The sequence below is a fragment of the Fukomys damarensis genome, unplaced genomic scaffold (genome assembly GCF_012274545.1).
Source record: "Fukomys damarensis isolate Sample0158 unplaced genomic scaffold, DMR_v1.0_HiC HiC_scaffold_7, whole genome shotgun sequence".
NCBI lineage: Eukaryota > Metazoa > Chordata > Mammalia > Rodentia > Bathyergidae > Fukomys > Fukomys damarensis.
In genome coordinates this window covers 27,751,334-27,773,617 of record NW_022900919.1, presented here as the reverse complement: position 1 = coordinate 27,773,617, position 22,284 = coordinate 27,751,334, and the positions used below count along the sequence as shown (strand labels likewise).

Below are 22,284 nucleotides of genomic sequence, written 5' to 3'. Positions count from 1 at the left end.
TTGTTGACCTGGTCACCTCTAGGAAATGCAGAGTGGAGCAAGCCCTCCTCCTCTCTTTGCTGTAAGAAAATAAGCTTCTTCACCAGGGTTTCTGTAACAATAGGCTTTGAATTCCAAATAACCAGATCTGAAAAGCATAGCAGAATTATCCCAAGGGGGCTCCCATGGATTGCTCCGCAGCTGAGATGTGAGAGGCAGGGCACAGCCCCGAAGAGCCCCCCTTCCAAGGTATCATCCCCAGGCCCCCACTTCGAGGCCCACCAGCTCCCCTGAGCACTGCAGCGGCTTGGCTCAGGATCCCCAGCCCATCTCTGCAGCTGTGTCCTCTGGGTAGGTAAGGAAAGCAGAGCAGGGGCAACAGAACTGGGAGTGAGATGGGGCAGGAACCCCAGCTTCCTGCACGAGGCTGACGGTCCAGGCTGGGAACCACTGCTACTTGTCACAGAGGCCTGATACTTCCCAAGGAGCACCCTACCAGGAGTGAAGTATTAAAACCATGGCTTTGCTGTTTGTAAGAAATGAGAAAGAAGCCCATTCAGTTCAGACTCGATGTCTGACTCCTGGGAACACCTGGACCGCTCTCCTGAGGCCATGGATCTGTTTTGCAAGTAACAAGTACTTAATGAGCATTTCCTAAATGGACAAATGAGTGATTTCATAAACTTGGCTGCCCAGTGTTATAAGCATTCTTGTGCTGTCTAGAAAGTGGCCAGGACACATGCAGTGGCTGGGCAAGCCTGTAGTGTGATGTCTGGTGTCTCAAGGCAGGACCACAAGCCTGGCCTCATCCGTGACAGCAGGAGGCTACATTACAACTTACTTGTCAGGGCTCACCATGACAAGCCCTATGGGCGTGCATGGGTGGGTCAATGCCATTGGGCCCAGGACCTCTGGTGGCCAGCTTTTAGCAGGCCACATCAGGAACCACGGGGTCAACTTTGCCTATACGTGGTAACTTCGTTGCTCTGGTACCAGATACCACGTTGGACACATTTAGGCTTTGGTTTAAAAAACATTTTTGAACAACTCTATTCAATAAAAATACAAACCACCTTTTTTATTAGATTCCAGGATAAACTTTATTTTCCTACAAACTATGAGACCAACAAAAACATATAGCACCTGAGTGCTGTGTCTCCACTTATTAAATCATCGCAATCAGAACCAAAGGGGGAAGAGGGTGAACTAGAGTCAGGTGGCGTCAGCAGTGAGCCACACGCTGTCCCAGAGCACGGCTGCCTTGGTGGAGTGTGTCCTGTGTCACATACACACACACGCGCACACGCTCATATGTCTGCGGGATGGGTTAGCTGAGAGGGCCTCTACCACCTCAAAAGCCTGCAAGACGTGGAGGGGTAGGGAAATTAAATAATGAGGCAGTAAAACAAGAATCACTATAACCTTAATTTACCATATTTATCAAATTTTCCCCTATTTATACATACTGAACCTAGTATACCTGAAAACACGGGAAACATCCACTTAATGTGAGTGTCATACATAGATACGCAGAGCAGCTATAACTATGGCCATTTTTTTACCGACTGTTCCCTTCAGTAGATATAAAGTACTCAGCTACATACACAACGTCACAGTAAGTGTCAAAGGATTCTTAAACTTTTGCTTGGAACAAACAGATCAGATCAGTGGTGGGTGGAGGTGGCACTGAAATTGACTGGGAAGACAGGGACTTGCATGGCTCTCTGGATCTGTGTGATCTAGTTTGTAAGGCTAAGGGTCCAGTGGATCAACCCACATCACAAGGCAAGGGTCCCCCAGCCACAGCTCTTAGGAGCAGCAGACTTAGCTGCCAAAGACACATGTGACAGCTGCTCTCCTGAGCTACATATTTCTTCATGCTCAAGGCTTGACTATTTTTAAAGTCATCATTTGTGGAATTACTATTTTTTTTTAAGTATAAAAGCTGATAAGTGAGACTCTAAATTCAGATTTGTTCAGATGGAAATCGGGAAACCAGTGTGTGGAGTAGGGGAAGCAGCTGGGCCCTGTGCGAGGCCACGTGTACGACCCTATTTTGGCCCACCGAGGGCTGCTTGTGTTTGCAGTTGCTGACCCATGCCCCACGAAGTGAGGAGGCAGTGTGTGGCTGGGAGGGTCTGAGTGACCCTGGCAATTTTTAAACTAAAAGGCATTTATTAGAGAAAACACAATATTTTCTAACTAGAAAAAAAGAAAAACTTGATCACTTCAATTTTCCACTCCAAATAACAAAAATGACTAAGTCATGCACTGCAAGCAACGAGGCTGCCAGACTCCCTGCTTCCCATTCTGTCTCCAAACCAAAGCTGTTCCTGCAGTGGTGGACTCAGGCTCCCGGCGGAGGACTGCTGGCTGTCATCTGGGGCCGTGGGGTTCCTAACACTACTGGGGATATACTGAACTTGAGTTTTCACTACTTGCAATTGAATTTCCTACTCCAAAGTCAGGAGCACTGGCCAGAGACAAAATAAAGCCCAAATCCCAGGGCATCAACTCTGGCACCAGAGGCTCGATGGGGCTCAGGGGCTGTGTGCTGGTCTAGCACAAGTGAAGGCCCCTGGGTTCTATCTTGGCACCACAGAAAGGAAAATCCTTCCAGTCCTTGACATGCCTCTCCTCCCTCTGCCCTCTTTGCATGAAACCTGTGGATCCATGCTCTCCCGGCAGTCACTTCCTGCCTTTGGGCCCAGGGACAGGTAATGAACTCCATACAGGAACAAGGTCTGGGCACTTTGTAAACATGAAACCAAGCAGACCAGGAATAAGACGAGCTAGTTTAAGTGACACCAGCCAAACCAGTGACCAGAAAGCTCAAGTCAATGAAAAGGGACTGGTGAGAGTAAGATAGGAACACGGCGGGAAAAGCCACCAAAACTGGTCACCTCCCCACACCCTCAGAACACAGCCCCAAGAGATGACAGCCACCTAGAACATCCTGTCTCAAGTGGAACAGCTTTTGTCCCCAAGCCTGAGACAGCTCTGCCTAAAACGTCTGCCTTTCTAACAGGGACTATGTTTGGTTCTTTCCCATGTGTCCCAGAGCACACCTGGCTCCTGAGTTGCCCTTGTCCTGCATGAGTCGCCATCAGTCAAAGAAACTCCATAGTCCCTGGGAACAACCCAGCCCTGCAGAGAAATGGCCATGCTATCCATCACCAGGCAGGCGAGGGTGGCGTTGCAGGTATGTGTAGGGGAGCATGGAGGACAGGAAAGGGGCACAGAATCTACGTCTTAGGGATGCTCGCCTTGGTGTTGGAGAAGCTGCGCTGTGCTGTGCCCAGAATCATCCTTGTCCTGCAGGAGCTCTCTCAAGGACAGGACCCTGGATATTTTTTCTTGTTTTTCTTTTTTTGGTGCTAGGGATCGAACTCCGGACCTTACACTTATGAGGCAGGCAGCGAACCACTGAGCTAAATCCCCAGCAGGACCCTGGATTCTGAGAAAGCTCCAAGTGCTCTGGAGCAGGAGCATGGCTGTCACCCGATCCTGCTGTGCTAGGGGGCTGCAAGCACCAGGTGGAAGAGGTAAACCTTCTCCCTGGTAAGGACCCCCGGGAGAGCCAATTGTCATGATGATGAAATTTCTGAGTAAACCATGATCTTAACACAGGAAGGACAGGTGAGATCCACACACAGGAAATTCTTCCCACAATAATAATGTTTTACTGGCTCCTCTGGGATAGGTGGTTGTGTTTATGAATGGGGGGCCAACTGCCCTCTATCTCCTCCCCAGAAGTAGCCGCCCGTGCCCTGTGGTAGCTGCTTGTCTCTGGTTGTCGTCTTTTTCTTTTTTCTTTGGAAGCCAGAAGTTTGTGAGGTTTCAGGAAAGGAGGACACAGCCTCACCCAGAAGTTCCATGTAATCTTTCGAAGAGTCATGCAGCCATGACATTTCTCGGGGGCCCCAGGACTGGGGGCTTGGGGAGGATGAGGAGTCTGCCTGTCTCCTCCACACCAGGGTTCTCCCGGGTGGCACACAGGCCAGAGGCCACAGCACCTGCAAAGGACGGGAGAGTGGCTGTGGCACAGATTGAAGCAGGATGTTGGCACTCAGTAAAAGGGGAAGCTGTTCGATGTTTCCCCCAGCTGGTGCAGTGCATGCAGAGCTCCTTCCCTGCAACCTAAAAGCTGTGAATCTTTTGGCTGATCAGGAAGTACTGGATGGAGAGAAAAGCATCTGATGACAATGAGAGAGGAACAGCCAGGAAGCAGCGCTGGGCAAAGAAGGGAAAGAGCCAGCGAGACTTTCTGGAAGTGCGTGGTCTCCGCCGGTGACACTGGGATCGCCGTGTTTACAGATGTGATTTTACACCATGCGCTACTACTCCTAGTCCCCAAGGGGCCTACGACTAGAGGTCAGGACTAAATTGCTTGTCTGAATGAGTCTGGATGAACACACAGCCATTGAGTACTGAAGCAGGAATAAAATTAAAATCTGAGCTCTGCACCCTGGAGGTTGGTCCCAGGGCGCCAGGGCCCAGGGGGTGTTCAGGAATGCTGTTGCAATACCCAGCCTTGGTTGCCAGCCACCTCCCCCAGGACCTTGTGATGAAAGCATGGTTTCATCACCTCCCTCTGGCATGGTCCTTCTGCTGAAGACGGGCTTGGGACACCGAGGCTCCCTAATCCTCCATGTGTCAGCCTCTGAAATCGTCACCACAGTCTGCATTTGAAACTGTCAGCAGGTGCTGGTATCCTCAAACAGCATCTTTCCTCCTCTCCTGCCCTTGCCTCCTCTCCTGCCCTTGCCTCACAGCCCAAACTCATGCTCAGAACTGTGCTAGGGCCCGGGAGACAGCGGCCCCAGGTGGTCTCAGCTTCTCCACTCTCTGGCTCCACTGTGTTCCCTCCTAGACTAGGTGAGGCCAGGTGGACAGGACTGGGGTACAGTTCAGTGGGAGATACCCGTCCAAAGGCATGAGGTCCTGGGTTCGACCCCTAGCATGCAAAAACAAACCAAAAAAACAGGTTGCTTTGGACAAAAGGGAGCAGCTAGGCTGTCACTAGAGGCAGGGACAGGGCTATTAAAGGTATCTCCCCATCACTGTGGCAGATGGGTGTGTGTAAGTGACATGGGCCTGAGGGGCTATAGGGACAAAAAACTTGATTTAACCCCAGAAAACACCCAGTTTGTGATTCCACTCAGAGCTGACATCAGAGTCAGTGGGATAAAGAAGGAAAGAGGTTGGTGAAAGGCATACGGTGACATGTTCAAAGACACCAAGTGCAGGCAGACCAGAACCTTGCCCTGCGCCCTGCTCCATCTTGTGACTACCAGGTTTGGGGGCCAAGGCCAGCTGTGTCCCTGTGCCAGGTGGACATGGTGCTGCAGTGAAGGCCCATACACCTGAAGGTGGGGTGCCAGCTGGGGCAAAGGGAAAAGCTACCTTGGAGCCAGGGAGCAACCAGTGCCACCATGCCCAGGCGTCCCTTCAGCCCACACCTTTCTCTGCATTGCTCCGGTATGCCCACTGCACCCATGATAGGTGTTGGGGGGCACGGGGAGAAGGGCTGGGTTGCACCGTCCTTTGGGACATGGGGAACAACGAGGGACACCGTGAGTAGAAACCTTTGCCCCATGATCCTACTGGGAGGGGAGCAAAACCCTGCTCACCCTGACCTGCCTGAGTGACTAGCTGTGTGGCTCCTGTGCTTCTAGAGCTAAGCTTGGCAAGCCTGGTTTGGGACAGTAAGGGGACAGGCAGAGCTACGGTGAGGAGAAGCACAAACAAGGACTGGGCTCAGCCTAGCTGCTGCTCCTCCAGATGTGGGCATGGCAGTGCTTGGTGTACTGGACCAGCCCCAGGCCTAGACGCGTGTCACTTGGGTGCTGGGAGAACACGATGCTCACCTAGCTTTCTCCTCCAAGTGGCAGCACCATCAGTATTTCCAGTGGGTCTCCTCCTGCCCAGGAAGTCTGTACATCTAAGTTTTCAGCCATCTGTGCCAAGGGGCTGCCGTCCTGCTGCAGGCAGGGCTGGACCCCAGGCCCAAGGTCACACCTGTCTCAGCACCTGCCCTATGGATCCTAGACTAATTCTTTGCACCCCCACCCGCCTTTGTCTGCTTATCCTCTCCAGCTGGGCCCCTTGCAGCGCCCCCAGCTGGCCCTCTGGACTACAGGCCACATGTGCCCCATCGTATTAGCCATCTCCAGTCTTTCTCCTCTGGGTGTGGGCAGCACTAAAGGTGGGGCCTGTGCCCATGGGCTCCCTGCATGCCCCCCCAATGGTGGCAACAAAGATATTTCCTGGGGTGGCAGGTGCTGATGTATGGTTCTGCAGAGAGTGCACAAGCAGAAGACAGCAGGTAAGGAAGGCACAGAGCAGAGTGGGCAGGGCCTGGCAAGTGGCAGTGCTGGTGGTGGAGGGGCCGGTAGGGTGGTCACCCTCTCCCCAAAGTGGGTGTCTGGGCAGATCTGAGGAAACGGCAGGCTTACCTTGCTCAGGTACCGTAACAAGACCTCTGTGTATTTTAATCTGCAGGGAAAGAGCATAAATCCAGTGAATAGGAGCGCACCCCAGCCCCAGCCCAGGTGCTGATCAACAGTGATAGGAACACATGGCCGAGCAGCCCTCGGACACCGGGTGGTGCTGACAGCCACATTTCTTCCCGGTGCCCAAGCTTTCCTGATAGATTTGGTCTAAATTATGGTCACAGTTAAGAGGTTTTCAACCCAGCATTTAGAACTCAAAGGATGACCTGGAAAAATCACCAAAAACCCTGAGGATGTCTCCAAGTTTCCCTGGTATCCCTGGGTCCCGGCTGTGCAAGGCCAGAGCTCTGACCAAACCACTTCCCCAGCCCAAGAGTGGGCTTTAACATGACAACGCGGGACAGAGTTTTGAGTTGTACACAGTGTGTCAGTTCAATCCTAGCGTCCCTGCCATGGCATAGTCCCCAGGGAGGGGACACAGCATGCTGTGAGGAAGGTGACCCCATGGTGATGAAGTCAGATTGTGAACTCACTCTCTCACCCCCAGGGGAGCGGGGTCTCAGTGTCTCCATACTGTGTGACAGGTGTCCCCTCCCAAACCCCTTCACTCCAAGCTATGTCCCTGTGGGGTTCCTCATCTGATGTACTGCCTTTCTGGTAGTAGCATCCCACCCCAACCCTCCTGGAATGCGGTGTCACCAGACTACCACAAAGCCTGGAAGAAAGACACTGATCCAGCAGGAGGGGCCCAGTCTCAGCAGGGTCTCTGGGGGGAACGCACACCTCTGTAAAGATTTATTTTCTAATCTACTGATGAAAGAGAACACACCAGCACCACACTTGAAGGAAGATTACGTAGGGTTAGGAATTTCAGTAATAACAGATCCTGGAAGACCTAGAGGAATCTTGTGTCCTACTGGTGTCAACCATGCAGAATGCTGCTTTTTATGGCATGAAAAGCTCTGGACTGGAGTTGGTGTCGGGGAGCAAACTGAGATCCCTGGAGGATGGGTCCCCAAGGCCCTCCTCCAGGGGAGGGGCCTTGGCTTTCCAGAACACCATGCTGCAGACATCCTCCCAAGTGCACAAGGGCTGCTGGGAGCAGGGGCTCCTTGACCTTGCTCCGTGCTGCCCTGGCCTGGTTGTGCTGTATGCCCAGGCCCTGATTGGTGGACACCGAGAAAGCAGATGGTGCACTAACAATGGAGAACTTGTTTGTAATTGCTGATGAGGATGGGCCTGCTCCTCTCCCAAGCGTCCCCAGACACAGCCTGGTTTGGTGTGCTGGGCCACAAAGGGCTCAGCAACTGCCAGGCCATGGCTGAGGACAGAGATGCAAGGCAGAGGCAGCTGGGGCTCCAATGTCACCTGGCCTTGACATGCAAGCAGGAAGCACTCCCACAAGGTGGGGTCCCAGGTACTGGACAGGAGAAGGTGGTCAGCTCCTAGTACATCCCTGAGGGTCAGTGCAAGGCTACAACTACCCTGTGCACCACTGGAGATACTGAGGGAAGATGCCAGTGGCACGTGACACCCTGGGGACAGGGGAGTGCCACCAAGCAGTTCTTTCATCTTTGTATCAGCTGGGCACCTGATGTGTGCCAGGTATGGCTGTAAGGCTCTGGGCTGTCACTGTAACCAGAGTAGGCAGCAGCTCTACTTTTGGATCTGGTGGATGGTGAGGAGTTATACACACAGTTCAGGCAAAAACGTCTTTCTGCTTAAATGTATGAACACAGACTCAGGAAGTGGAAATGAACACAGTATTTCAAGACGCTCCAGGGGAGGGGGACACGTTCGGAAATAACTGTGTCTTGATAGGCTCAAGTGTGTGTGAATGGGAAAAACAAAGTTGAGAGACACTGGGTTGCAGGATTGTATGTGTCATGAAGGTGAAGTCACTCAACCCTGGTGTTAGGCACTGGGAGCAGTGGAGAGAATCCAACAGTTTCACTCTAACACCCAAACCATCTGAGGCCAGGCAGCAGCTCAGACACATAGTTCCTGGGGATCCAGAAGTCACTTTTAAAGAAAGCGGTCTCCTCAGGCCTTGTGTGATGCCTTTGATGCTCTGGATTTACAGAAACTCAGGGAACAATGGCCCGGTGGAGATGGGCTGTGTTCTCGAAGCTCTGTCTAGCTGGTACTCTGAGACCTGTGTGTCTTTCTGCGTGTTTTTTCTCCAGCTGCATTCACTGGGACAGCAGAGGAGCAAGGTGAGAAGTGAGCATCCTAACTTGGAGGAAAGCTGCCCGCAGGATGGTCACCTGGGATGACGCTGGCCAGGGTCAGACAAGAGACTGTGCAACCAGTGACACTGGTTTGGGGTAATCAGGAAGGATGCTGATGTGGAGGGTTGGCACAGGTGTGGAGAGACACAGCGACCAGGGCTGCAGCTTTTGCAAGTGCTAACTGTTCTAGCAGCAGGAAGGCAGGCCGAGCAGGATCAGAGCTGCCTGAGATATTCAGACCCTTGGAATGGTTCGAGGAAGGAACAGGTGCAGTCAGTAGTGGGTGAGCCTACACTAGCGGTCTCACCGGCAGCCCAGGGCCAGTGGGGATGTGCCAGCCTAATTAACATCTCCAAATGGCCTGATGATGGCTTCCAGTGCTTCCTGTCCAGCAGTGGTGGCTTGTGATGGCCTGGCCCTAGTTCTGGGCTTGGCTTCCTGTTTGGTCGCTGGCCTTGTCCATCAACTGTTGTTCTACAGCAGAAAGCTAGGGCAGCTGGACCACCAGGAAGGGAGGGAGTGGGGTGGGCAGGTGATTGCCTATGTGCGTGTGCCAACGCAGGGCTGACAGCAGTGAGAAATTCTCAGGAAAACATTTCTGCGCTTTTTCTTTTCCCCAACTGTAATGTACTTTTAAGATGTATGACAGGCATGGTGGCACATGCCTGTAATCCTACCACTTAGAAGGCCGAAGCAGGACAACTGCTACAAATTGGAGCCAGTCTGGGCTAAATAATGAGTTTAAGGCTAGCCTGAACTACATAGTGAGACCCTGTCTCAAAAAACCAAAAACAGCTGTGACTAAATTATACATTTAAAATTAGTATCTTAGTGACAATCTTCATGGTTGATCACCATGGAGAGGTCTGTAGACATTCTTGGCTCACACAGAACATGAGTACCAAGCTTTCAGTTCTGTAGCCATGGTAGATGCCAAAGTCACCAGACTGAAGCCACTGCAGCAAGCAGCAGGATGGTGTCTGATGTGCCTGGCAGTGATGTGTCCAACCGCACCAAGGTGGGGACAGTACCAATGTCCCTCACAGACAGATGGACAACTTATGAAACCTGCTGCCTCATGGTTGACACTTGGGAAAACACTAGGGGACAGCAGCAGTCACCAAGGTCACAGGCTGCACAATTCTACTCGTACAAAATGCCCAGAATAGGTGGTTCAAGGAGAAGATGTTTCACTTCTGTCACAGAAAGGACTGCTCCTGCCACCCGGGCACTGGCTTCCTGGTCTTGTGCTCCTTGGCAGGCAGGCACTGGCAGGTGGGGGCCATGTGTGGAAAGGGGCCGCAGGGAACAGAAAGACCTAAGCAAATGTGAGTGCCTCCTGATGAAGCCACCTTCCTCTGATCCTCAGCTGTCACAGAGGTCACCACACTCCCCTGGGGGTGGAGACAGTGCAGAGAGCAGTCACCATCCTTAGCTGTCCTGGAGACTGGGTTATTCACCCTTCAAGCGTGGAGCAGGCCAAGCCTCACCGGTCTGCCATCTAGTTTTCTGACCAGCACGCGTCACAGCCTCTGGGTCCTGTGTGAGCTTGTGAGGCCTGAGGAGAGGTGGGACCTGCTGTGGCATACACAGAAATGCCACCACATGTTGTCACCTGGGCTGAGGACGTCACAGGGGCCTCAGCTCCCCATGCACAGCATTCAGGGAGGTCACCTCCTCACTGCCGCAGCATCTGGAGTGGCACAGGTGCAAGACCTCTTCTATCCTGTCCCTTGTTGTCATGATACATTCTCCCCACAGAGGCCAGAGGGATCTCTCTCTCTCCCTCTCTCTCTGTCCCTCCCTCCCGCTCTGTCTTTCTCTCTCTCTACCGGAGATCAAACTTCTTGTGAGTCAGGCAGTGGCACCACTGAGCTAAATCCCTGGGCCAAGAGGGACCTTTCTGAGTGAGTCGAAGCGCGTCACCCCACTGCTCCCACCCCTGCCCAGCTTGTTAGGGCATCATCCGGAATCCCTCCTCCTGGTGTGCCCTGCTCTGACCATTCAGAGCTCCTCACAGGAGGCTCCTGCCCTGGGTCTTTGCCCTTGAGCCCTCCATACTCGGTTCCCTTTCTCATCTCCTTCCCGTCTTTCTCAGATGCCACCTTCTCCTCAGGGACTTTCCTCACCCCCTAGTTTAAAATGCTTGCCTACTCCAGGCTGTGTTTCCTTAGGACCTTCCCTGACCTGACTGCAGACTCTTTTCCTCTACCCCGATCCAGGAGGAGGGAGGCAGAGAAAGAAGCCATGGAGCCACATCTCTGGTTATAATTTGACCTACACAGGAAGTGTGTGTGGAATGACTGCTCAAAGCCCCAGCTCATAGGGCTTGTGGGGTGCTCTGTAGTCCCCTGAGGCTCAGCACCCAGCCACGGTATGGGACAGAGGCAGTCCAGTGCCTGAGCCTCCCTCCCTCCTCTGTGGGGCCCTTTCCTCCGGCCACCCACTCACTTCATGCCTCAGGTCTGCTGTCTGCCCGGTTATACCTGGCTGGCTGGGCACCAACTATAGCTACATTGTCTCTCCTGGGACACCGTACTGCCCAGCACACGGGGACAGCCACACAGGGCACCACTGGCCAGTGGCTCTGGTCTCCCTGAGGTCAGGGCTCTGGAAGTAGGAACCTCACAGACTACCCAGTCCTGCTCAGGTCAGATACTGGGGACAGTTGTGGCCACATGAAGACAGGATGACTCCAGTGGGGGGCACAGGTAGGTAGAACTCACCCCTTGGGACTATACTGACTCAGATTCTGCTCTGGGCCTGTCTCTTGTGTCTGTCGGTCTGTCTCTTCTCTCTCCCCACTGGGCAAGCACTCACCACTGAGCAGGATCATGAGCCCTTGCCTCAGATGCCCCAAGGGCTAAAATAGGGTTTTCCTCCTCCCCCTCCCTCTCAGCCCATGTACAGGAATCCTGCAAGGTTTCTTGTGTGCAGAGAGCGAATTCCTACCATGTCCACCAGGTAGACTCTCTCTCCCTTTGTCTTCTCCTTCCTTCTTACAGCAAAACTGAGTGGCATGCTTCCCATCTTTAAATTTTTTTTTCCTTCTCCAGGGTTTTATGGGAATTTAAAGGCTAATAGGGGAAAAAATGAACCACCTAGCTTTTCTCTTTATTGTGCTATTCACAGCTCTGTTTCCAGGTTCTTACCTCACAGCTCTCGAGAAAAGCATCGGGTAAAATATCTTCCTTCTTTCCACCCACAGACTTAAATGTCAGGGAAGAGCTTCTGTGTGGCCTCTGCTTTGGTTTGCTGGCTGCTAAATAGAAATGTGAGCAAAACCATCACATCTTCCAGGAACCCCAGCAGCAGAGGCACACATGGACCACCTTCAGGGCTTAGTGACACAGGGCCACAGTGAGGCTCAAGATTGGGAACTAGGCATCAGAAGCCCCTGGGTTCTCCTAAACTCTCAAGGCTATTTCAAAAAAGCTTTGATTAAGACTCATTTCTAAAAACTAACTCCAAGAAAAAAATTCCTGGTACCTGCAGCCATCTCCTGGCAACTGCTCCAGTGTCCCCAGAGCCGTAATTAGCAGCCGAGTGGAAGGAAGATGCCCCCTGCCCTACCACCCTGCATGGCTGGGACCAGGACTGCGGACATCGCGATGACAGGGCTGCAGCACCTTCCAGCACACCCTGGGAGCAGGTGAGCATACAACGCGGCCCTTTCTTGCCCTGGGACTATGTGCACCCCAACCTCAGCCCAGCCCAGCCCAGGCTGGAGACCAAGGCAGCTCCAGCAGGAAGTTTCCTGATCTCTGCTCTCTCCACGCCCTCTCCTACTGGGGATTGAATCTAGGGTCTTTGCACTAAGCTACATCCCCCATTTTAATTTTTATTTTGAGACAAGGTCTTCCTAAGTGGGAGAGTTCCCTAGGCTAGGCTTGAACTTCTAATCTTCCTGCCTCAGCTTCTTTGAGTGCGTGGGTCACAGGCAAGCCCCATCTTGCTTGACTTCCTATCTTCCTCTTCTTTTTTTTTTTTTTTTTTTTTTTTTTTTTTTGAGACAGGGTCTCACTATGTAGTTGAGACTGACCCGGAACTCACTACGTAGCCCAGGCTGGTCTCGAACTCACAGCCATCCTCCTGCCTCAGCCTCCCGAGTGCTGGGATTATAGGCGCCTCTTATTCTTCTTGTCTGTGGGCCTCCAGGTCTGAAGCATCTTGGTTCTTAGCCAATGCGGCGAAGTCAAAATCCACTGGCAGGATGCCTGGTGGACTGCCTCATACATACGGGGTCACAGGCAGGTGGCACAGCTCCTCTGAGGAGACCTCCATCCAGGTCACCCATGCCATTGTCACTCATAGTTGTGGCTACAGCTATTTGATCTGGGCTAATTAATAAGTAGCCCAATAGCTCAGGAGCATCTGCTCTTCTCCAATAAGATTTTCTTCTCCACAGGCCTGCACATGGTCCCCAGAGCCTTGTGTTGCCTCAAGTTCCAAGCCCTGTCCTGCTCAGTGGCAGCAACTGACATGAAGGAGGCCAACTCAGAGACAAGTAGCAGTATCATGTGCTAGTTGATCACATGGAAAAAGTGTTTGTCTCAGTTCTGTTTATATCATAGGCCTGACCCAGAGGACAGTGAGTTTTAAAAGGATGAAAAGATGAATAAGCATGAGGCAGAACATGGTGCTAAACAAGGTCATGGAGAACCCTCCTTCACCCCAATACCATCTGTGGAAGCATCGCAAATCAAGTTTCACTTATTTACAACCTTGCATTTTCTGGGCTATGGATTGCCAGGCTGCCCACACTGGGTTTGGCTATGTTGCTCATCACTGGCCCATTTTCTCTAGGCGATCAGGAGGGGAGGGACAGAGGACATGTAATTACAGGTGTATGCTCTGTGTCTTGCATCAGGCCTCATGCATCTGTGGTCTGGAGATACATCTGTACTACTTAAAACCACAGCTGCTCCTTTCTTTGTCACTCCAGCTGCATTGTGTTGTATGAAAGAAATGACATGCATCTTTCTCTGAAGAATCTGCAGTCCATATAGGGAGAGAACACACGGTGGGGTAATGACTCAGATCCATGAAGGGGAACCAAGGCAGAAGCATGGCGTGCTTGACTTACGGCAATGTTATACAAGCCTGTCATACTTGGGAAAATCATTACATGGAAAACACAAGAATTCCAAGGTACAGTGGGGGCTAAACAGTGGCATTAGGGTGGGTAAAAACTTTCTATTAATGCTTTGTCATCTTTTCAAGAACAAAACAAAAGCAGCCATAACTGAGCTTGATACATGGAGGGAACACTCGGGCTGGGGCCATCAGAGCTTCCTGGGTGGAGGAGATCCTGTGGGGTGGCAATCTGTCTGCAAGGTTGTTGGGGGACACTGGCCAGTGACAGCTATGTGGACTGAGGTGCAAGTGGATGGCTGTGGGTTCCTGAACAGATGGTGATGTAAGAGACCTTGTATTTAAGGGAATGGTCCAGGTTTTCTGAAAGGAGTCCTCCAATTCAATACTGGTCTTTGTTATGAATAAGAAGCCAGCAGCAGGGCTGTGATCACAGGAGTGGCCCCCAGGGTGGGAAGAGGGGTGCCCAATAGCCTTGGCTGTCCCTTCATGGCTTGGGTTTCAGCTTGGTCAGTCAGTGCGAAGGGGCGAGGCCTGATGTTTCCTGGGGTCCCTTCCAGCTGCTCGGGTCATGAGCAGTATAGCTCAGCCCCTCCACCTCTGTCATGGCCACGGGAACAGGGGGATGAAGGGAGTGGGTGGGGATGAGCCCTGAAGAAATCTCAAGTGAGACCCCTCGCCATGACGAGAACGGGTCTTGGAGAGCAGGGTGAGGGTCTGCCTCATCTGTTCCTGAGGCTCAGCTGATTATTAACTGCCCAGGAACAGAGCCAAGAGGATGGGCCACGGGTACAAGGTCAGGTCTGCTCTATCCTGGGTCCATCAGCAGTGTCAGCAGAGGCAAAAGTGGTATTAGTGTGACCACTCCAGCAGAGGCTGCTGAGAACTCACAGGTGACACACCAACACCCCACATTTGCTTTGGGCCAACGTGTGACACAAGCACTTCTGCCTGCAGCTTCTCTCTCTCCATTTGGTTTGTTTGTTTGTTTGTTTGTTTTGTGTGCATGGTACTAGAGGCCAGGGGCCAGATCCAGGGCTTTCATGCTAGGATATACCTCCAGTCCTTTTTTTTTTTTCTTTCTCTTTTTTTAAGGCAGGGTCTCCCTACATCGCTAAATTGCCCAGGCTGGGCTTGAACTTGTGATTCTCCTGCCTCTGCCTCCTAGGATACTGGAACTACAGGTGAGCACCACCATACCCAGCTCTGTTTGCAGCTTTGTGAGATTTTATTGGCCACCAAAACCCCCCAATGACACTGGGCAGACTCTTTGGTAAAGTTTTGCAAATTTACTAGAATATCCTGCTGTAGGAAAGAATCACAGCAGCCTTGACTATGAGGCAGATGAACATAAGAATCCTTCTCGAGACACCTGGCACAGGTGGGGAAACGTGGAAGTCTGTACTTGGGGACAATGGAGGAGTGGCAGCTACATCCTAAAATGGACTCAGACTAATCTGCTTTAAGCAACAAATGCAACCCACACTAAAGTGGCAGAATTGGATAGGGCAGGCGAGACTCTGAATCCTGGGGCCCCTGTGATGGAGCCTACACAGGGGGAACCTCAGCCCATTAGGCCTTGGAAAACAGCAGCTACATTGTTTACGGGGCCTCACAAGCAAACAAAGGCTGTGCTCCCCCTGCTGGCCCTGGGCAGCAGTGCTGAGGTTGGGAGGTGCCCCAGACAGTACCGGCATCTGAGCAGAGGCAGGGCCGCTGGGTGCACTGAGCAGAGCCTCTTGAACATGGTTCTAGACATTCCTTGGGGCAAACATCCATCATCACCAAATTCCAATCAAGGTACCGGAAACTCTTCAGTTAGGGACCGAATGAGTTAGGTACACTCCGTGACCACCAAACTGCCAGCTGCGACTGTGGTTGGGGATTCATTTTCACCAGACACAGTGGGATCCTCCCAGATTTTGAGGTCCAGATGCAATTTTTAAAAGCAGTTCTGGAAAAAAAAACTCAGGTCCAAGTGAAAGTTTCATTTGTTTTGTTTTCTCTTTGTTCTATAAGAGCAGTTTCTGAAAGGTAACAATGTACACTGTTTGCATCCTTTCTGATCTTGTTGAGCATTACACTGGATTCTCCGAATCATTAGCATGCAGAAGAATGACCTCATGGTGAACAGATGCACTTGGCTGTGAGCTGCCTGGGTGACATCAGTCCCTCCCTGATATGCACAGCTCCAAGTGTTAACCCTTAGCAAGCCACTCTGTGGCCCCTTCCTCGGTGACACTTGCAAACACACAACCCCCTTTACTCTCATGCCCACAGGTGTGTGGGTTAAATGTATACAAATCATACAGATATTAATGGCAAACAGCATTTGAGCACTGGTTACCTTTTAGATTATTTATTCCTGGTCAATAAGGGAAGAAATCAATAAAGGAGGCAAAGTACAGGGCTAGGTAAAAATGCAGCTCAAACACCTACTGTAGGTTGGGGGATCCTCAATACAGGTAATAGATGGAACAGATGCAAGCTGATTGTTTTAGAACATTTTCTCATTTGGAAAATGGGTGTTTTTTTTTTATTTTTTGGTACCAGGGATTGAACTCTGGACCTTGAGCTTCTGAGGCAGGTGATGGCACCACTGAGCTAAATCCCCAGCCCAAATGGGTGACTTCTTTTAAAGCCCCTTGACAAAAGCTGGATCCTCAAGTGCTAACCCTGCCTCTCTATCCATAATCGACAGTGCCGAGGATAGTGTGCACTTAACCCTCTGCCCAGGTGCCCTGCGTACAGGAGCAGCAGCTTCAGGCATGGGGCACTGCCCAGCAATGCACTTTTTGGGCACAAATTGGGCCTGCAAAGGCTGCCGGGGCTTCTCCGCCGAGGTGGGCAGACTGCCCACTCGCTTGTGATATACACGCAGTATAGAGTGGGCACAATTTCCAGGTGACCCCTCTTCCTTCAGGACAAAGTTTGTCACGAGGATGCACTGAGAACCCAGAGCCCCTGTTTCCTCAGACTGTGCACACGCCTGTAAGAAGGAGCAGAGGTCTTGCTTTGGTGATACTGAGGCCAGGGGCAGTCTGACTGGGGCCCAAGTGTGTGGTGGGAACTCGAGGGGCGAGGGGTCAATTTTTCCAGTTGGTTTGTTTCTTGGGAGAGCAGGCTGTACCTCAGTGTCTTAGTTTACACCAGCTGGCTCAGAAGGGGTTGACTGTACGTGTCCCAGGAAAATAAAAGACTTGGAATAAATGAAATACTATTCTCATCTGCGTACATGAAAAGAGGCAGTGGTTGTGAGAGAGGCCTGTGTGCCATGCTGAGATGCCCTGCCCTTGCTTGGCCACCCACATTTCAGCTCCAAACAAGTTTATTCCTAGTTCACTCCTAATCATTAAGGACAGCTATGTAAAGTTTTAAGAGAACATCATGCTCACCTTTAGAGTCACCTTCAAGGATGGGTGCAACACGTGTGTAAAAAATTGAATCATTCAATACTGAACCCTAGCATTATATTGTTAATTTAAGAAGAGGAAGAACAGATATCTCATGTTTGGTTTCATGTTTCTTTTATAAAAGTTCCAATGCTCACCCTTATAATGCTGTCAGAATCCTTATTCTGCTAAGTAAGCCTAACAACAATCTTGTCTAAATGGAGGTCACAGAACCTCAAGTTTCTCCTGCTGCCTCACTCACAATGGCACTACACACTGACTCTTATACATGAGTTAAATAACTATGAACTTTGGAAAAGATCAAATTACATTATTTGCAGACTAATAGAGCCCCTCATTATTGATTTCTAAAACATCTTAATCAACTTTAATATTATAACAGTTGAGTTATCTAGGTATCATTTAGTGTTTTCCTTCAATTTTAAGAAATAAAATTGCTTTCTTCAGAGTTAAAAAAAAAACCTGCAACAAAAAATCAAGTTCCAGTATCCATGAGGATGAGAAAAATGTGAATAAAAAATTAGCTTGCTACAGATCCTTCTTGTCCTCTCAGTGAAAAATTAGAAATCATTTAAACCTCTAGCCAGACTGGGTATGAAATCTTCATTTCCCCTGACACAGATTTTTTTTCTGTCTTAGATAGAATATTGGCAGAGTGTATAAAAGAATTCAATTCACAGCTGTTCTACTTTTTAATGTAAGAAACATTAATCAAAGCTTGAAGTCATAAGCTTTTCTCGTGTTGTTTAGTATTCCAGTTCAACAGAGATCAATAGAGGCCATCCCTGTGTTCCTGACGCCTCCCCAGGAAGCAGTGTGATTATGTAAATCGCCTCCCACCTCTGCCAGGCTGCTTATCTCCGGAGCCTTCTGCCTGCTGCTCCTGGCTCCCTGGCCAGCACAGGCCTCTCCTCTTATCTCCACACAAAGCTCGGAGGCCAGGACTGCAGCCAGCGATGTTAAACAATGATGCATGGCTGATTTTATTTGGAAGTGATTTATTTCAGTGAATTTAATTTTTTTCACTTTGTGTGTAAGATATTTGTTAACAAGTCAGGATGGGAGAAGGAAGGCAGTGTTTGGAGACAATCAACCCAGGTTAGAAATCTATTAGCACTCTCAGTCCTGTGGAAACGGGGAAGATGAAGGAGGATTTCAACACGGGTTGACTAAATATGCCCTTTACTCTCTGAAAGGCAATTTACATGCAGAAATTTGCAAAGAATAATTCTGTTCTTTGAAAAAACACACAGTAATCATATCATCAGTTTAAGTGGCAGTGCACTTTTTTTTTCAAACTGGAAACAGAAAAAGAATAAGTGCCTAAAAACAAGAAAACCCACGGAAATGTTAGCAATTTTCTGCTGCCCTAACAAATGACAATGAGTAGAAGCCAGGGTCTAAACCGGCTCCATGCCAGGTGCTGCCCGGCCGGCGGCTTGTCCGCATGACACTGGCCACTCCACAGCAGAGCGCGCCCGCTACGCCGGTAATGACGGGCCTGGGGACACTGTCCTGCCATGTCTCCCGCGTTAATCCCTGACCCTGGTATCTCGGCAGCATAATCCCCATTTAGCATTAGTAGCAACGGCTTCGACTGTGAGGAACTCCTTTTTGATAAGTAAGCACTGATTCGGGCATTGCTTTTAAACTACATATTCCCAGCTCAGCAAGAAGCCCACACTCCTGAATGAACTGGGGCACATTACTGAGAAAAAGTTCATTAACCTTGCTAGATTTGAGGGTTAACAGGGATAGCTGTAGAAAGGGATAGAGAGAACAGCTCGGATACAAAACAAATTGAAATGAATGTCATCATTCCTTTTGATATTCATTAGTTGATTCAGAGGGAGAATGCTCTTCTTAAATTTGCAAGCATTTATCTGTGAAAAACAGGTGTACATCTGCTACTTGAATTTGTCCTAACCATGAGAGAAGAATAATGCAGACACTCACCCGTTCCACTGAGGGAGTAGCTGGGCGAGGGGGAGAAGACTTGAGCTGCAAAATCCTCGAACGTCATGACTTCGCGATGGTTCTGAATTATTGCTTCAAGATACAGTGCTCGTTCTTCGTAGCTACAGCCATCAGTTAAGGCGACAAATGAATGTGCGACATGGCATGCAGAGCAGTGACCATCCACTTTGTTTAAAATACAGTTATGCAACTTTCATGACTGTATGTAAAACATAGCATCCTGCAAGTTCTGTAGTATTTTGTCAGAAAATTAACTATGAACCATAATAATAAGATTGTGTTGCTCAAACGTAAGTTTCTCTTAGACTTCAAATGCATTCAACACTAGCATTACTAAAAAAAAAATGCAGCCAATAGTTACAGAATAACACCAAAGAACGATTGAGGCTGATTTAAGCAAACAAAAGAGTTGTGGGTGGGATGATGTCTCTTTCCACTGGCAAGCGTGTGACAAGCCTGGATCTTCACTTCCTAGTTGGGGGAGAAAATACTTTTCTCAGAGTACTGACATGAACTGATCCTTCAAGCAAGAACTGATGACACAAGGGCAAACACACCTTTACAAAAATAAGGAAATGCAAGTTATTGAGAAGAGCCCAGGGCAGAGGTATACTCCGAAAGCGCATCAGAGACTCCAACCAAGAGAAACTATAAGAAGTAGAACAATAAGTAGGAGAATCTAAGAAGAGTGCAGAATGCATTTGGAAAAAAAAAAAAAAAAAGACTATTGGCTCCTAATTAAAACTGCAGTCTGGAACACACAGCATTCAAATGTGTAATCAAAAACCAGTCACCAATAAAACTTACAAGCGTAACACGCCAAAGCAACTTTCCAGCTGTCTTAATAGGACCCCTGCGTGTGGCAGCCTTTCACAGGGCAGAAAGCAAATCTTCTCCTTTTGTGTGTGGCTTCTGTTTCCTGGGAAGGTGACTCATGCACTTCCAACACCAGGGTAACATCAGAACAACCAACAATGGATGGCAGCAGCATGTAAGACTTCACGAATTAACAACGGGAAGGTCAGTGTGATGTCTCATTTCCCCCTACCCTGTTACCAAAGCCAAAGTTAAAAGACATGTTGTAGTCAGTTTGAAAACTGGGCTGATTCTCTGGGAACATGGGGAATGAGAGCCGTCCTCAGTTTGTTGCTTGCAAGTAATTCTAGCATTTCTCACTGTCCTTTAAAACTGTCTTTTCAAAATGGCCTCTTGAAAAATATATGTTGGTGACTTATCCTTTCAATAGAGGCTGTGCTTTAAAATGGGCAGGTATTTGTCTATTTTCTTTTAGCAAAGTAGGCACACTGATTTCCAGATGTAGGCTTTTCCTCCGCCTCCTTCCTTACATGTTCAGAGGATGACTTCATACTATGGGTGACCAGAGCAATCTAGGGAGCACATGTCACATGTGGCTATCTACATTTAAATTTTAATTAATTAAAAATTTAAAAACTCAGTTACTCTGCCCTACTTGCTGTATTTCAAGTGCTCAGCACTGTGCCAGAGTAGAGGTTGTAGGATTGGTAGTACAGAGAGAGGACAGGCCTACCATCATAGAAAGCGACACTATCACAGGCCAGGAATCCTCCTTAATCTTTTTGGATGCAATTTAAAAATACAAAATAAAATATGATGAACATGGGCTCGAAGAGTTCAGAAGTGGGCCCACGATGATTTATGATCTTTTGTATAGACAGAGGCTTGGGCAGCCTGTGCCCGGCCGGCTCCGAGGCTGAGGCTGAACTCCTGGTGACTCGCCTTAATGAACAGCCTGCCAAACTTCCTCAGCGCACGGCGCCTGCTCAGGCCCAATTCTAGGGGGACCCACTAATGCCATTCATGTCTCATTATGAACATGCTTATTCTGCACAGCACTTGGCTGTCGCTGTGGCTCGGCCCTCCGAGCACGGCCCCAGCAAGCCGCTGGTCGGGGAACAGCAGGACGTTAGGCCTGAGTGGCCGTCTGGCGAACAGGCACTCTGACAGTAAGCTGGCACGTGCTGGCCCAGCAGGGGCCGAGTGAGGCGTGACAAATTACTCAAAGAGCTGAGCTAAACTTATGGCTGACAACCACCTGAGCCTTTGGACCGTCTCGGCCCGCTGTCAACACTCAATTCATGGCTCCCCCTTTCAGCCCACAGTCTGCCCATGGGCCTGGGCTGGAGCAGGCATGACACTCAAAGACCTGTCATGCTCTGCCTCTCGAGCTTATAGTCATATAGACAGAAGGGTGCTGTGCGCAATGCCACAGAGGCAACCTAAACAGTGGCCTATCATCCCCGGATGGTACAATCCCACTGGCACAAGCTGGTCCCTCACAGGCCCAGAGGGCTGGGCTCTCAGGAGGAAGTCCTGCAATAACTGTCACAAGAGGCAATCGCCAAGTTCTGAGAGCCTCTGACTCCTAAACTAAGGCTCCACAGAATCCACAAAAGAAGGAGATGGTGTTTAGTTTGCAGTAGCATCTCAGTCTTGCCATTCATGCCCTGGCCTGTCACATGCAGCATGCACCCTGACTGTGTGCTAACAGTGCTAAACTGGGTGTTGTCATTTAGACAACAGCCATTAGGGGTTGGGGTGAGACCAGGAGCTCATCAGATGTGCCTGGGCCAGGACATGTAAGCACCGTGACAAAGAGAAACAAATATCAACCTTCTCTGGCAGTGCTCAGACTCAGGCAAGGAACTGATGGGTGCCAAAAATCATTTCCGAGTAGCTTTACAAAATGCAGCCTTGGGATCAGGATGGAATCTATTAGAACCAGCAGCCAGGGACATTTGGAGCGGTGTTGTCTGATGTTTTCTTCCTTAACATCCTTAGGGCTTTGGTGCTGACTGCTCTCTGTAAAGGACATTATAGCTCAGATATCAGGACTCATGTAAGGTCCACCTTGTACATAAGATACATTCAAGTGTGAAGTGAATACTGAGCTAACACCCAGCACTGGATGGTGAAAGACCTCTGCCTAAGCAGGTGTCAAAGGAACCCCGGGCACAGATCAGACCCCCTTTTCAATACCAGCTCCTGTTCTTTTGTTCTTTTAAAGAGCCCAAGAGTGAATGTGCAACTTTACCCTGCTCTGTATCACCATCTCACTAAAAAAAAAAAAAAAAAAAAAAAAAAAAAAAAATTTTT

General features: G+C 49.8%; 1 protein-coding gene across 1 annotated transcript in view; it reads right to left on the bottom strand.

The window, feature by feature from the left end:
* Positions 1 to 313: 313 nt before the first annotated feature.
* Ralgapa2 (Ral GTPase activating protein catalytic subunit alpha 2) overlaps positions 314 to 22,284 on the bottom strand; it is a gene marked incomplete at its 5' end in the record, with an annotated part of 268,892 nt that continues 246,921 nt past the window's right edge. The window contains 3 exons of the mRNA XM_033761011.1: positions 314 to 3,995; positions 6,438 to 6,477; positions 19,129 to 19,250. Of these exons, the coding sequence (XP_033616902.1) occupies positions 6,473 to 6,477; positions 19,129 to 19,250 (127 nt within the window). The remainder of the gene's footprint in view (positions 3,996 to 6,437; positions 6,478 to 19,128; positions 19,251 to 22,284) is intronic.